Raw genomic sequence first — 11,256 nt, 5'->3', positions numbered from 1 at the left:
TAAATTTAATATGAAAATTCTTTTAAAATAAAGAGAAAAAATTAAAGATTAGTCCGACCATGAAAGAACAAAATTATTCTTATTTTTCTAAATTATTCTTAATTATTACTCTAATATAAAGATATTTTAATCTTTTACATTCTAATTTATACTCACTTTAAATTAAATATTATTATTTATTGATTCCCGAGCCTAACTCACATTTCTTCTGAAAAAGAGGGAGTATATATTTTTAAAAATAAAACCAAAACAAAAAAATTTAAAATCAAACCATTTATAAAATTAAAAGTGAAATATGTATATAACTAATTCTATTCATATTTTTGTTATTTATTATTTAACAAATTTTAATTTTATTGAATTATTAGTTATTCTAATAACTTTTAATTAATTATTTAAATTTAATATTAAAAAAAATAAAATAAAATTCTAAAATTATAAAAAATTATATCAAATTCAAAATTTTTTCTTTTCAAATTATAAGTCAAAATCCAAACTCTCAAACAAACAGCCCTAAACTGGAGGAATAAAAGTAATAGTACTATAAAGAGTATTATTTCTAGTGTCGTATGCGATTGCGAGCGTCTCTTGTCTTCTCGATCTCAATCTTCTCCACGTCACTCGCCCGCCGTTGCGTGTCGTCTTCCTCCCCTCCCTCCGCCCCACTTTTCACCAATTTTGCTTTCACTCTCTCTCCTCTAATCTAATCTGCTATAAATACCTTCCACCTCCTCCGCTACATTCCAGACCAGCCGGAATCACCTTCTTCTTTTAGCCTTCCAGGTATGCAATTGTTTCTATTCCCATGCATGACAACAATTTTGATTCTCAAGTAATTAATTTCATTCTCTAGGCGGAAACCATTCGGTGCTGTTTTGTAGTTTTGTGCTAGAAAGTTGTTGGACAGGCGGCAATTACTCTGTGGTTCGTTCTGCTTCAGTCTCGATTTTTGTGAATGTCGTGAAAACACGTATAAAGTGGAACTCTCCACTTCATAGAATAGAATAGGGTGCACTGTGAATCCTCTGTATCTGTACCTGTGTGGTTGTTTTATCCTTTTGTCTTTTTTGTGACCGTGCGGTGGGGAAAGCTCATTTAGTGTCCATGATTTTTCAGGCATTTGAGTTTAGGAGGTGAGCTGTGATCTTCGAGACAATATTCCGATTACTTGAGATATTGTTTGCAGGAACACAAAGGTTTGCTTCCGCGTCTTCATCCGTTACTGATATTTTGGGATTTTAAACAATAGCAATAATGAAAAAGGAAAATAGGTTTAATTTCTTGCTATGTTCTTGAATTGTAATTGCGGAAGAGATTTGATCCATTGAATAAGGTAGAAATTCTGTTTTTCATTCATCGCTGTTGTGAATCTTTATGCGAACATCTATAACTTCTTCGCGAGTTTACTGTGAATTTTTTTAATTATGCTGTGCTGTCATGGCGACAAGTATGAACTAAACTGAGAACACCGAACTATTGTATAGAAAAATCAAAATTTTCTGCAGAAGAAATCGAATTTGATCGGGAATTAGTTGATTGTGTATCCTTATTGTTTAAATTATAAGCATACATGCTTTTGCTTGCATCCCTTTGTGATGAACAATTTTGTTATTCAGTGAGAATGGTGACGAGAAGAGTGGACCTTCGATCAGACACTGTCACTAAACCGACTGAAGCCATGCGGGCTGCAATGGCGCATGCTGAAGTTGATGATGATGTATTGGGCTATGATCCATCTGCTGCTCACCTCGAGAGCGAGATGGCGAGGATAATGGGGAAGGAGGCAGCATTGTTTGTCCCTTCAGGAACAATGGCCAATCTTATCTGCGTATTAACTCACTGTCAGATCAGGGGAAGTGAAGTCATTCTGGGAGACTATTCACACATACATATATATGAAAACGGAGGGATTTCTACCATAGGCGGTGTTCATCCAAGGACAGTGAAGAATAATGATGATGGAACAATGGACATCGACTTAATTGAAGAAGCTATTCGGGACCCCAATTTTGACATATGTTTTCCAACTACCCGGCTAATTTGCTTGGAAAATTCACATGCACAGTAAGTCTATTTACAAATGTTTTCCTTCTAGTTTAATGTTGAGAAATTTCATAGTCTTATGAGTTAACTCCTTTCTGAAAGAGCCTTAATTGATTCAGTTCTGGAGGAAGATGTCTGTCGGCTGAATATACAGACCAAGTTGGAGAGCTTGCAAAGAAGCATGGGTTAAAGCTTCACATTGACGGGGCTCGTATTTTTAATGCGTCAGTGGTGAGCTTTACAACAATGTCGATTGGGTCTTTCTTCAGTTTCCATTCTAGCTTATTCATCCATATGCAAATATTGTAACATAGAAGTTAGCAATGAATGAAAACAATATATGGATGTTGGATGATTTTGAAGAAGCATGATCTGAACTACGTTGTCCAAATGTTTTGAATTTGTGAGCATGAAATATTTGTTTTGAGTTCTAGTGAGGTAATCAAATTTATCCAAATGATGCAGTGCTATGCACTCAATTGGCAGTGCAATCTTTTAGTCTACTGTTAGAATAGAGAAGCATCGAGTAAGCATGTTGCTATTGCATATGGGTGTCAGGGGCTTCAAATTACTGCTTTAGTTTACGTCGTTCTGAATGCATTCACTGAAAATCTGATACAATATTTTCCAGGCACTCGGAGTCCCTGTACATAGGCTTGTAAAGGCTGCAGATTCAGTAACTGTAAGTTCAACACCACTGTCAATATATCTTACCACAGTTACAGACCATTTATCTGTTCATCCTGATGCTTGATTATTATGCTGTTTTGATTTAAATATATGCGATCTAGGCTTGCCTATCGAAAGGTCTTGGTGCTCCAGCTGGAACAATTATTGCAGGTTCAAAGACCTTCATTGCTAAGGTAAAATGTAAAATGTTTCAAGTGATCTTTTCTTTGGATTTTTTTCCCTCCTTTGTCGTAATTTGGCAGCTCATTCTTTGTATTTATCTCTACTATGAAAGGCGAGAATCCTCCGGAAGACACTAGGTGGTGGTATGAGACAGGTGGGTGTTCTATGTGCTGCTGCAATGGTTGCAGTAGAAGAAAACGTCGGCAAGCTTGAAAGTGATCACAGGAAGGCTAAGATTTTGGCAGGTAACTTGTTGCATCATAATTCTCAGTGAAGTCTACCAAAATCTGCATCTCAATTGCATAACAGTTTTCTCTCCCTTTCTCAGAAGGGTTGAACAATATCAAAGGATTAAAGGTCGACCCAACTACCGTCGAGACTAATATTGTAAGTGCCATCATTCCTGGATATTCTTTCACATCAGCTCTCTGCTTTTTTAAGGCTTTTGATTCTCATTTTATCCATCAAGCTTTGTTTTATGCAGGGCCTTGTATGTTTCTTTTCGGCCTTTATATTTCATGAGAGATAAAAATATATGAAATTTTCAAGGGAGATGGAGTCTAAATAGTAAAGTACTGTGTAGAAACAGAAAAGAAACTCACTTATATTGCTAAAACATCTGAATTCAAATTTGGATTGAAACAATGTTCATATAGAAATGAAATTCTAAATCAGAACTTCAACCTATTGTGTATCCTTGAAGGTGGAAATTCCGAGTGCTGTGATCACGCCAAATTGTTTGCTGATTAGGCTTGGTTCTTTGATTTTTGATATTGTGTATTTTCTCAGGTGTATTTTGATATTCTGAAGGATGTGTGCATCACAGAAGTTGAACTATTAAAAAATCTGGAAGAGCATGGCATACATGCCATGGCAGAAGGTCCACGCAAGTATGTTTCCTCTTCGAATATATCTTAGACTCCTGTGAATGTATGTATGCCTGATAGAACGCTTTTTTTCGTGTTTGAAATGTTAGGATTAGGTTTGTCATTCACCATCAGATCTCGGAGAGCGACGTGCAGTACACGCTTTCTTGCATTCAGGTAATACCTTTTTTCAGTCATCTTCTTCCTACTTGAATCAAGTTTGAGATTTTTAGTTGACCATGTTTGTATTTTGCTCGTGCAGAAGGCTCTAAATAGCCTTAAAAACATCGCTAACTGAGGCTGAGGCTGAGGCTGAGGCTTCAACATTATCCTATGCTTCCGCTCCGAAGCTCTTAAGTTAATTTATGATTGTATTAAAGATGGTGTTCTATATATTATGTTATGTTACTAAATTTGCTGCCTTTTGAGTTATGGTCACATTACAGATATTATGTTATGGTATGGTGCGGTATGGAATTAGCTATAGAATAAACACACAGCAAATTCTTTATTCAATTCAACCATTCAAGAATTCACGACCCATCCATCCGTCGTGTCCATTGTCTGTGTCACCTCTAAACAACTATACGGTTCGGTTAATGTATACTTTTGACTCAATTTGGTTGACTCGGGGGTATATACATCACCCCACCTTGGGCCTGGGTCGATTTGGGGCCCCGACAACATATGGGGTATAGAGCTCCGCAAGGCATATGCACTTGTCTTGCTGGCGTAATTTACATGTTGTTAGTCTTGCTGGCCTAATTTATATGCTATTAGATTTGGCTATAGTTTACCACACACTAAGATTAACGGCTGCGGATTTTTACATATTATTTGTATCTATTATACATACAAACAATATGTAACACATTTTACTGTACAATGCGATGGAATAAGGAGGACGGGTGTATAGATCAAACCGCAGTCTCCTTAGAACCAATCGACGTGCTTGCTTGAGACATTGGCTTTCTTCTTTGGAATGTCAAATCGATTGTTCTCATAGGTAGCTTTAACAATGAGGGAATAAAGCAGCTCGGCGTCAGCCGAAGTATCATACGGCATGCCTATGATGCTGAAGGAACATACAGTTAACAACAAACGAAGAAATAAAAACCACAAGTTTGCCGAAGAAATGAGTTGCTGTACCTAAAGAGAAGCTCCTCTAGAACGATTCTTTGTGATGGCGTAACGTAATGAATACAGCTTCTCGGACACTGGCCAACTGCAAGCTGAACTTGGTAGTCTTCACCGTGTCCTGCAGCAGGAATGAATTCAGAACCACAAGATTCATGGAAAGCTCTAAGATTTGAACTGTGTGTGTTGCAGTTGCAGGGGTTTGTAGTGGTTTAGGACCTTGAGAGACTGCACGCGCTGTCCCAGTTGTCGAAGAAAATTGAAATGCATGAGATGCTCTGTTTACACATGAATACAGACAGCCTGCAGATATCGAAATCAGTACATTAATACTCACCATGTCTTTAAGAGGCAATGGAGAAAGACTGTCTGGAATGTAAGAACTTCTTCGACCACGCCTCGCTAATATTGTCGACAAATCCTCTTGATTGGCTTATTATTCACAGTTACGTTGCAGCTAGAATGCGAGGTTTTTTTTCCATCATCAGGGTCAGACAACAGAAAAACCGACGGAGGAGCTAGTAAGTACCTTTTCCGATGCACATAAACTCGTTGACAAAGACATCGAATGCCTCGCATTCTGGTTTATCAAATGGATCCATGCATTCACTACAAATTAAAAAAGAATGCGTGAAAAAAACGTGATGTAAAAGACAATATCCCAAAACAGACGGTACTAAAAGGGTGATTAGAGAATGAAATGATCAGATGACAGAATTACATGCATTTCCTATTGCATATTTGAGCCTTCCTTACCCTTTTAATCCAAAAATTGCTTCCAAATTCAAACTCATATTAAGAGATAACTATAAAACACCATAACAAAAAACCTAAGCATCGATTGATTCTATATCAATTTTTAGTATTAATACACACTTTGTACACTTATACAATATAAATAATAAATAAATCTCATAGAGAAGTGAGAGATAATTTGATTTATTTTGAAGATTTTCATATATATATATATATATATTAGTTTCATCAGAAACAGGCTAGGTTTCATTAATGGCTACTCCATTCCCCTTGAAGTGTGTCACTAGCTACCGAGCCAAACAAAAAAGACTCAAGTTACTCTCACACCTAGTATCCTCTACTCTTCTTTTTCAGCTCATACATGTAGATATCAGGGAAGCATTTTCTACGACTACACGTGAAGGGCATAGGTGTTTCCTTAAGCTAGTTGATGATTGTACTAGAACCATATGGATATTTTGAATGAAAAAAAACAAAAAAAACAATAGGTGCAAAGTTTGATCAAATCCTTTCATGCCTTTGTCCGGATCTTCTCTGTTGTAAGTGCACTGCTGCTCGAAGCCAACTTACATATTTCTTGTTTGGGGAAAGCAATATTAGCAGCCAGATATCTCATCAATATCCTACCCTCAAGATTGTTAAACTTCAAAACACCTCTCGAACTTCTTCATCATAAACTAGCAACCTATGGCACCTTAAGAGTGTTTGGGTGTCTCGTATATCCCTTCCACAAGTCTTGTTAGGGACTGAAGGAAGTTTCATAGTAGATCTAGGTGGTGTATTTTTATTAATTGGATATCATCTAGGAGTGAAGGAATATAAGCACTTTGATTTAGACACATGGTTCGCCTAGTGTGACTTATCTTATCTGAGTTAGTTTGCTGCTATTAGGTTTGGCTGGAGATTTACCCAGAACAGAACGCACGCTAATAACACTTACATAAAGTTCATCTCACAAGATGTGGTGTTTTATGAACATTTTTTCCCTACGGTCCAAGACCTTTGCCCATATGCCCATATGAACCTTTTTAAATATAAAAAAGCTCCCTATAGCCCATATGCCTCACTGGCCATGGTCAAACAATGTTGATACATCCCATCCAGAGTTCTCTCAATCTGAATTGATTTCCACTCCCACTCCTGCTGAACTACCTCATTCTACCGAGTAGCGCATATCATTGTCCCCACGTATAACTGAAGGTCCTACATCCAAAATTGTCTCAAATTCTTGTATGAAACCAGTGGTATGCTTACCCCTCTTAGAAGATCCACTAGATTGTCTAAACCACCCAGAAATTCTCCGACTATTATATCAGCCATGCCCACCCGTCCTCCACAAAATACCCTTTAGCCCACCAACCTCTACACACTTCTTTACTGAATCTTATCAAACCTATGTGTCCATTCCTGCCACTTTCCAAGAACTTGCCACCTACGAAGAAGTTGGGCTACAAACTCATTGGGCAGAGACTATGAGAGAGAAGTTGACAGTTCTAGCAACGAATCACACAAGGGAAATTGTTCCATCACCCAAAGAAAGGAAAGCCATTCAATGTAAGTGTGTATACAAAGTGAAGCTCAAGGCAGATGAAGGCTTGGAAAGATACAAAGCCGAATTGGCGGCCAAGGGATACAACCAAAAGAAGGCTTTAATTATCATTAAACTTTTAGTCCAGGAATCAAACACACTACAATGAGACTCACCTTTGCATTGGCAGTTTTATAAGGATGCTGATGCAATAATTGGTCGTGCACAGCGCTTTCTTTAATAGGGATCTAAAGGAAGAAGTTTTCATGGAGCTGCCTAGTGGATATGAATCTTTGACAGGTCACAAAGTACGGCCAGGAGCGGTGTGCAGATTGACAAAATCCCTCTATGGACTCAAGCAATCATCTAGGCAATGGAACACCAAGTTCACTTCGACACTCATATCCATGGGTTTTCTGCTGTTGGGGGCAGATGTCTCCTTATTTATCCTACAAACAGTCAGTGGGCATTCTGATGCTGTTGGTCTATGTTGATGATATCATCATTGGAGGACACATACAGCATGAAGTAGAGAGAACCATCCGAGATCTAAAGCTTCAATTGAAGAATAGGGATATACATATCTGAAAAATGAGCCAGGAAAGGGTCTGTTCTCCTCAAAAGATTAAACGATGACAGTGTGCCTTTGTAGACAGTGATTGGGGGTCTTTCTTGGATGGAAGACGTTCGGTCACAGGATTTTGTTTCTTTATAGGGATTCCTTCATTAGTTGGAAGTCCAAGAAACAAGAAATTGGGTCTAGAAGCTCTACAGAAGCATAATTTCAAGCTATGGCATCATGTGTTTTGTGAAGTCATACGGGTGAAATCTTTAATCACGGAGCTTGCGCTAACTCTATGGAAGAAGCCTAGTATATTCTGTGATAATAGGAGTGCTATACAAATTAGTAAAATTCCAGCACATCATGAGAAGCACTTAGACCTACACTTCATCTGGGAGAGGGTACAACACAAGTAGATTAAAGTTTAGTATATTCCCCAAAGGAACAGATAGTAGATATCTCGACTAAGGAATCTGATGTAGTCAATTCTATCATTCGCTGAGCAAAATGTGCATAAATATATTCACACACATTTTGAGGGGAGTAAAAAAAAACAAGAATGTCAAAATGTGCCTCAAGTATATATATAGGATTGATTCCATTGGCAATTTTATATAGATGTATTCTTTAGATCTGTAAAACACAGCCATGTGGCTCTACCTTCAATACAGATCAAATATTCAATCCATTACTCTGTTGTTTTCCTCTATAACTCATGCATATTAATTCACTTTGTTTGATTAAGCCTGATATAACCACAGAAGGCATACACCTCTTAAAATATTCCTACAAGCCTACAATCAAGAGGTTTTATTGTTCAATAGCAAAGATTAGACACCACAAAGAAGAAAACGCAAGATTGGCATTACTGTGTTTACCTCTCGATTATTTCTGACCTGCTGCAGTTGGACAATATCTGTTTGATGCAGCAGATCAGTGGTCAGTGCAAGTTAGCCAATCTCCAAATAAAATTATGCATATCTTTCCAGTGCTTTAGTTTAGCTGATGATGGAAAAGCATCAATTCGCAGGAAGAAGTAGAAACACACATTAATGTTCAGCAACTGATTCAAAACGATGAAAAGTTCTAAACAATTACCTACCTCATAGGCTCGAATTACTCGCCGAATCATCACGTCCGAGTTCTGTTCCCCATCGCTTACTACGTCGGGATGGAACTGCTTCACCTGCAGAATGGAGAATCCAAAAACGTACGTATAAATTGGATTTAGTAAACAAACCTAAGAGATGAATTTTCCGAGAGCGTGGTGGGGCGTTGGATTACTTTGCTTCGAAAAGCGTGTTTGAGCTGGTCAGATGTGCAATCGGAGTCGAGTCCCAGCACATCATACGCCCAGGAAGTGGTGGAGAGGTCATCGCCAATGCCATTGCAGTTCCCAGTGCCGTAGCTGCAGCAACTTACTCTCGACGGAAAAGCCGTGGGGGATTTCAATTTCAATAATCTTCTTAATGTTAATGCCGAAGCTGGTGCAGATGTGAATCGGCGGAGGAATCCGGCGTTGATGGAGTGGGAGCAAAGGTGAATTGGGAGAGGTTTGGGATAGCAGGGGCAGATGGAAATGGGCTCCATAGCCATAGCCATAGCCATAGATCAACAAAGATCTGCTGCAATTATGCGATAAATATTTTCTGGATATGGTGTAACGGTTTCGGTTCGACGTCAAATCAGAACAGCCGGTTTAAACCGGCGAACCGGCGGTTCGAAATGGAGAAGTCTATTTAGAGAGGGTTCAAATCGTTCCATCCAATCCTATAGAGTCATCTATAACAATACTTTCTATTTAATTAATTCATTAAAATCAACTTTTACTCAATCCATTAATTTAAATGACTATTATACCCTTAAAAAAAATAACCATTTTATAAGTGTCTATTTATCTTTCGGCATCGGCTCTGCTGTCCAGTGGTGTTGCTGTCCTCCATGTCTCTCCAATAAGGAGGCGATATGTGTTCTATTTATTTTATTTTATTATTTTATTAAAATAAGTAAATTAAATAAAAAGTTTTAGTATTAAATTGCATATTGCTCCTTCATTTTGGATCTAAAATTTTTTTCTTTTTTTTTTTTTCAAAATTTTAACGATTCCCGCCGTCCTTCCCTCTATTCCTTTCAATCCTTCTCATTTCTTCCATCTCCAGCCTTCGTCGGATTTCCCCGCCCACGCAGAAGTTGTCAAATAGCGCTTCTTCTAGCTGAACAGTTGCCCGCCAAAATCGCCAAACAACCCCTTCTCACCGAGCAACTGCCCTCGTGATCGGCCGCATTTCATTTCTTCACACTTCCCTCCGAGTTGAGTCCTCGTTGGCATTGTCCCATTTTCTAGGTATAAGTTGTTATTTTTGGGCTAATCTCAATATTTGAAGTATCTATTTCAAAATTATTTATGCAAATTGGACTTGGAGTTTCAACATTATGCTTATTTTAGATAAATCGACTTAAATTTGAGAGCAGTTGTTGTGGGCTGATTTGTGTAGATTTTCTTGTTTGTAAATCAATGAAAATTTGGTTGTAGTTTTTGTGGTTTTTTTTTTTTTTTAAATTGCTGGTTCACAACATGAGATTTTGTCTGTGATTGAATAAATAAATCGTGATTCACTTTACAGGTATGGAAATTGATGAATTTGGCATGACTATATGTTCGTCATCTCATGGATTAGATTTCGTAAATACAAAAAATAAGTTTGAATGTGTTGATGTAGATAGAACATCGACAATGAAAAATCCTAAAATTGGAATGGTATTTGATAAAGAGGAAAAAGTCTATCAGTATTACTTAACTTATGCTAAAGAAATAGGTTTTGGAATCAAAAGGCACAAGATGCATAAAGATAAAAAAATATAATATAACATCCATAATATTTGCTTGTAGCGGAAAGAGGATAAAAGAAGAGAAAATGTGAAAGCTCTACGGCCAATAACAAGATTTAGTTGCATGGCTAGAATAAAAATTTGTTTGAAAGAGAATTCAAAATATAAAGTTGTTGAGTTCATTTCAGAACATACACATCATTTTACAAGTCCTCAGAAAAGCCATATGTTTCGGTCACATAGAAAGATTACTGATGCTCATGCGGCTCAAATTGAGATGGCAGAATGTGTGGGACTCACCCCAAAAGCCTCACATGATCTCATGGTTAAAGAAGTTGGCGGCCGTGACAATTTAGGATTTACGAGACAAGATCATAAGAATTACTTGCGTACGAAAAGAACAAAAGATATAAAAGTTAGAGATACCGGTGGAGTGCTTGAGTATTTGCAAGGAATGCAAAGTAAAGATCCGAATTCTTCAAATTCCATTCAATTGGACAAGGATGACATGATAACTAATATATTTTGGGCAGACAGTAGAATGAAAGCAGATTATGTTGATTTCGGAGATGTTGTGAGTTTCGACACAACATACAGAAAGAATAGAGAAAGTCGACCTTTTGCATTATTTGTTGGTGTCAATCACCATAGACAAACAATAATTTTTGGTGCTTCACTTTTAT

The 11,256-nt window shown here is 37.5% G+C and overlaps 2 protein-coding genes across 5 annotated transcripts; one reads left to right on the top strand and one right to left on the bottom strand.

The window, feature by feature from the left end:
• The first annotated feature begins 601 nt into the window (after positions 1–601).
• Positions 602–4,277, top strand: LOC127241688 (low-specificity L-threonine aldolase 1-like). 4 transcript variants are annotated; one of them, XM_051260861.1, is made up of 12 exons: positions 602–783; positions 854–924; positions 1,117–1,196; positions 1,617–2,064; positions 2,163–2,274; positions 2,675–2,725; positions 2,835–2,906; positions 3,008–3,140; positions 3,224–3,282; positions 3,685–3,785; positions 3,872–3,938; positions 4,024–4,277. In XM_051260861.1, exons 4-12 carry the CDS (start codon positions 1,622–1,624, stop codon positions 4,057–4,059), a joined length of 1,074 nt encoding a protein of 357 aa, XP_051116818.1. In that variant the 5' UTR covers positions 602–783; positions 854–924; positions 1,117–1,196; positions 1,617–1,621; the 3' UTR covers positions 4,060–4,277. The 4 variants fall into 4 exon arrangements, with proteins under 4 accessions (XP_051116818.1, XP_051116817.1, XP_051116819.1 ...); XM_051260860.1 differs by lacking the exon at positions 854–924; XM_051260862.1 differs by lacking the exons at positions 602–783; positions 854–924 and having other exon boundaries at positions 1,019–1,133.
• Positions 4,278–4,565: 288 nt separating this feature from the next.
• On the bottom strand, positions 4,566–9,371 carry LOC127241689 (chaperone protein dnaJ C76, chloroplastic). Its single transcript, XM_051260865.1, has 7 exons — positions 9,029–9,371; positions 8,847–8,930; positions 8,623–8,660; positions 5,428–5,507; positions 5,118–5,201; positions 4,911–5,019; positions 4,566–4,836 (listed from the first exon to the last, which is right to left on the bottom strand). Exons 1-7 carry the CDS (start codon positions 9,350–9,352, stop codon positions 4,695–4,697), a joined length of 861 nt encoding a protein of 286 aa, XP_051116822.1. The 5' UTR covers positions 9,353–9,371; the 3' UTR covers positions 4,566–4,694.
• Positions 9,372–11,256: the final 1,885 nt, after the last annotated feature.

Source organism: Andrographis paniculata, unplaced genomic scaffold (assembly GCF_009805555.1).
Source record: "Andrographis paniculata isolate CXL003 unplaced genomic scaffold, ASM980555v1 Contig83END, whole genome shotgun sequence".
Classification (NCBI taxonomy): Eukaryota; Viridiplantae; Streptophyta; class Magnoliopsida; order Lamiales; family Acanthaceae; genus Andrographis; species Andrographis paniculata.
This window is presented reverse-complemented; position numbering and strand designations above follow the sequence as displayed.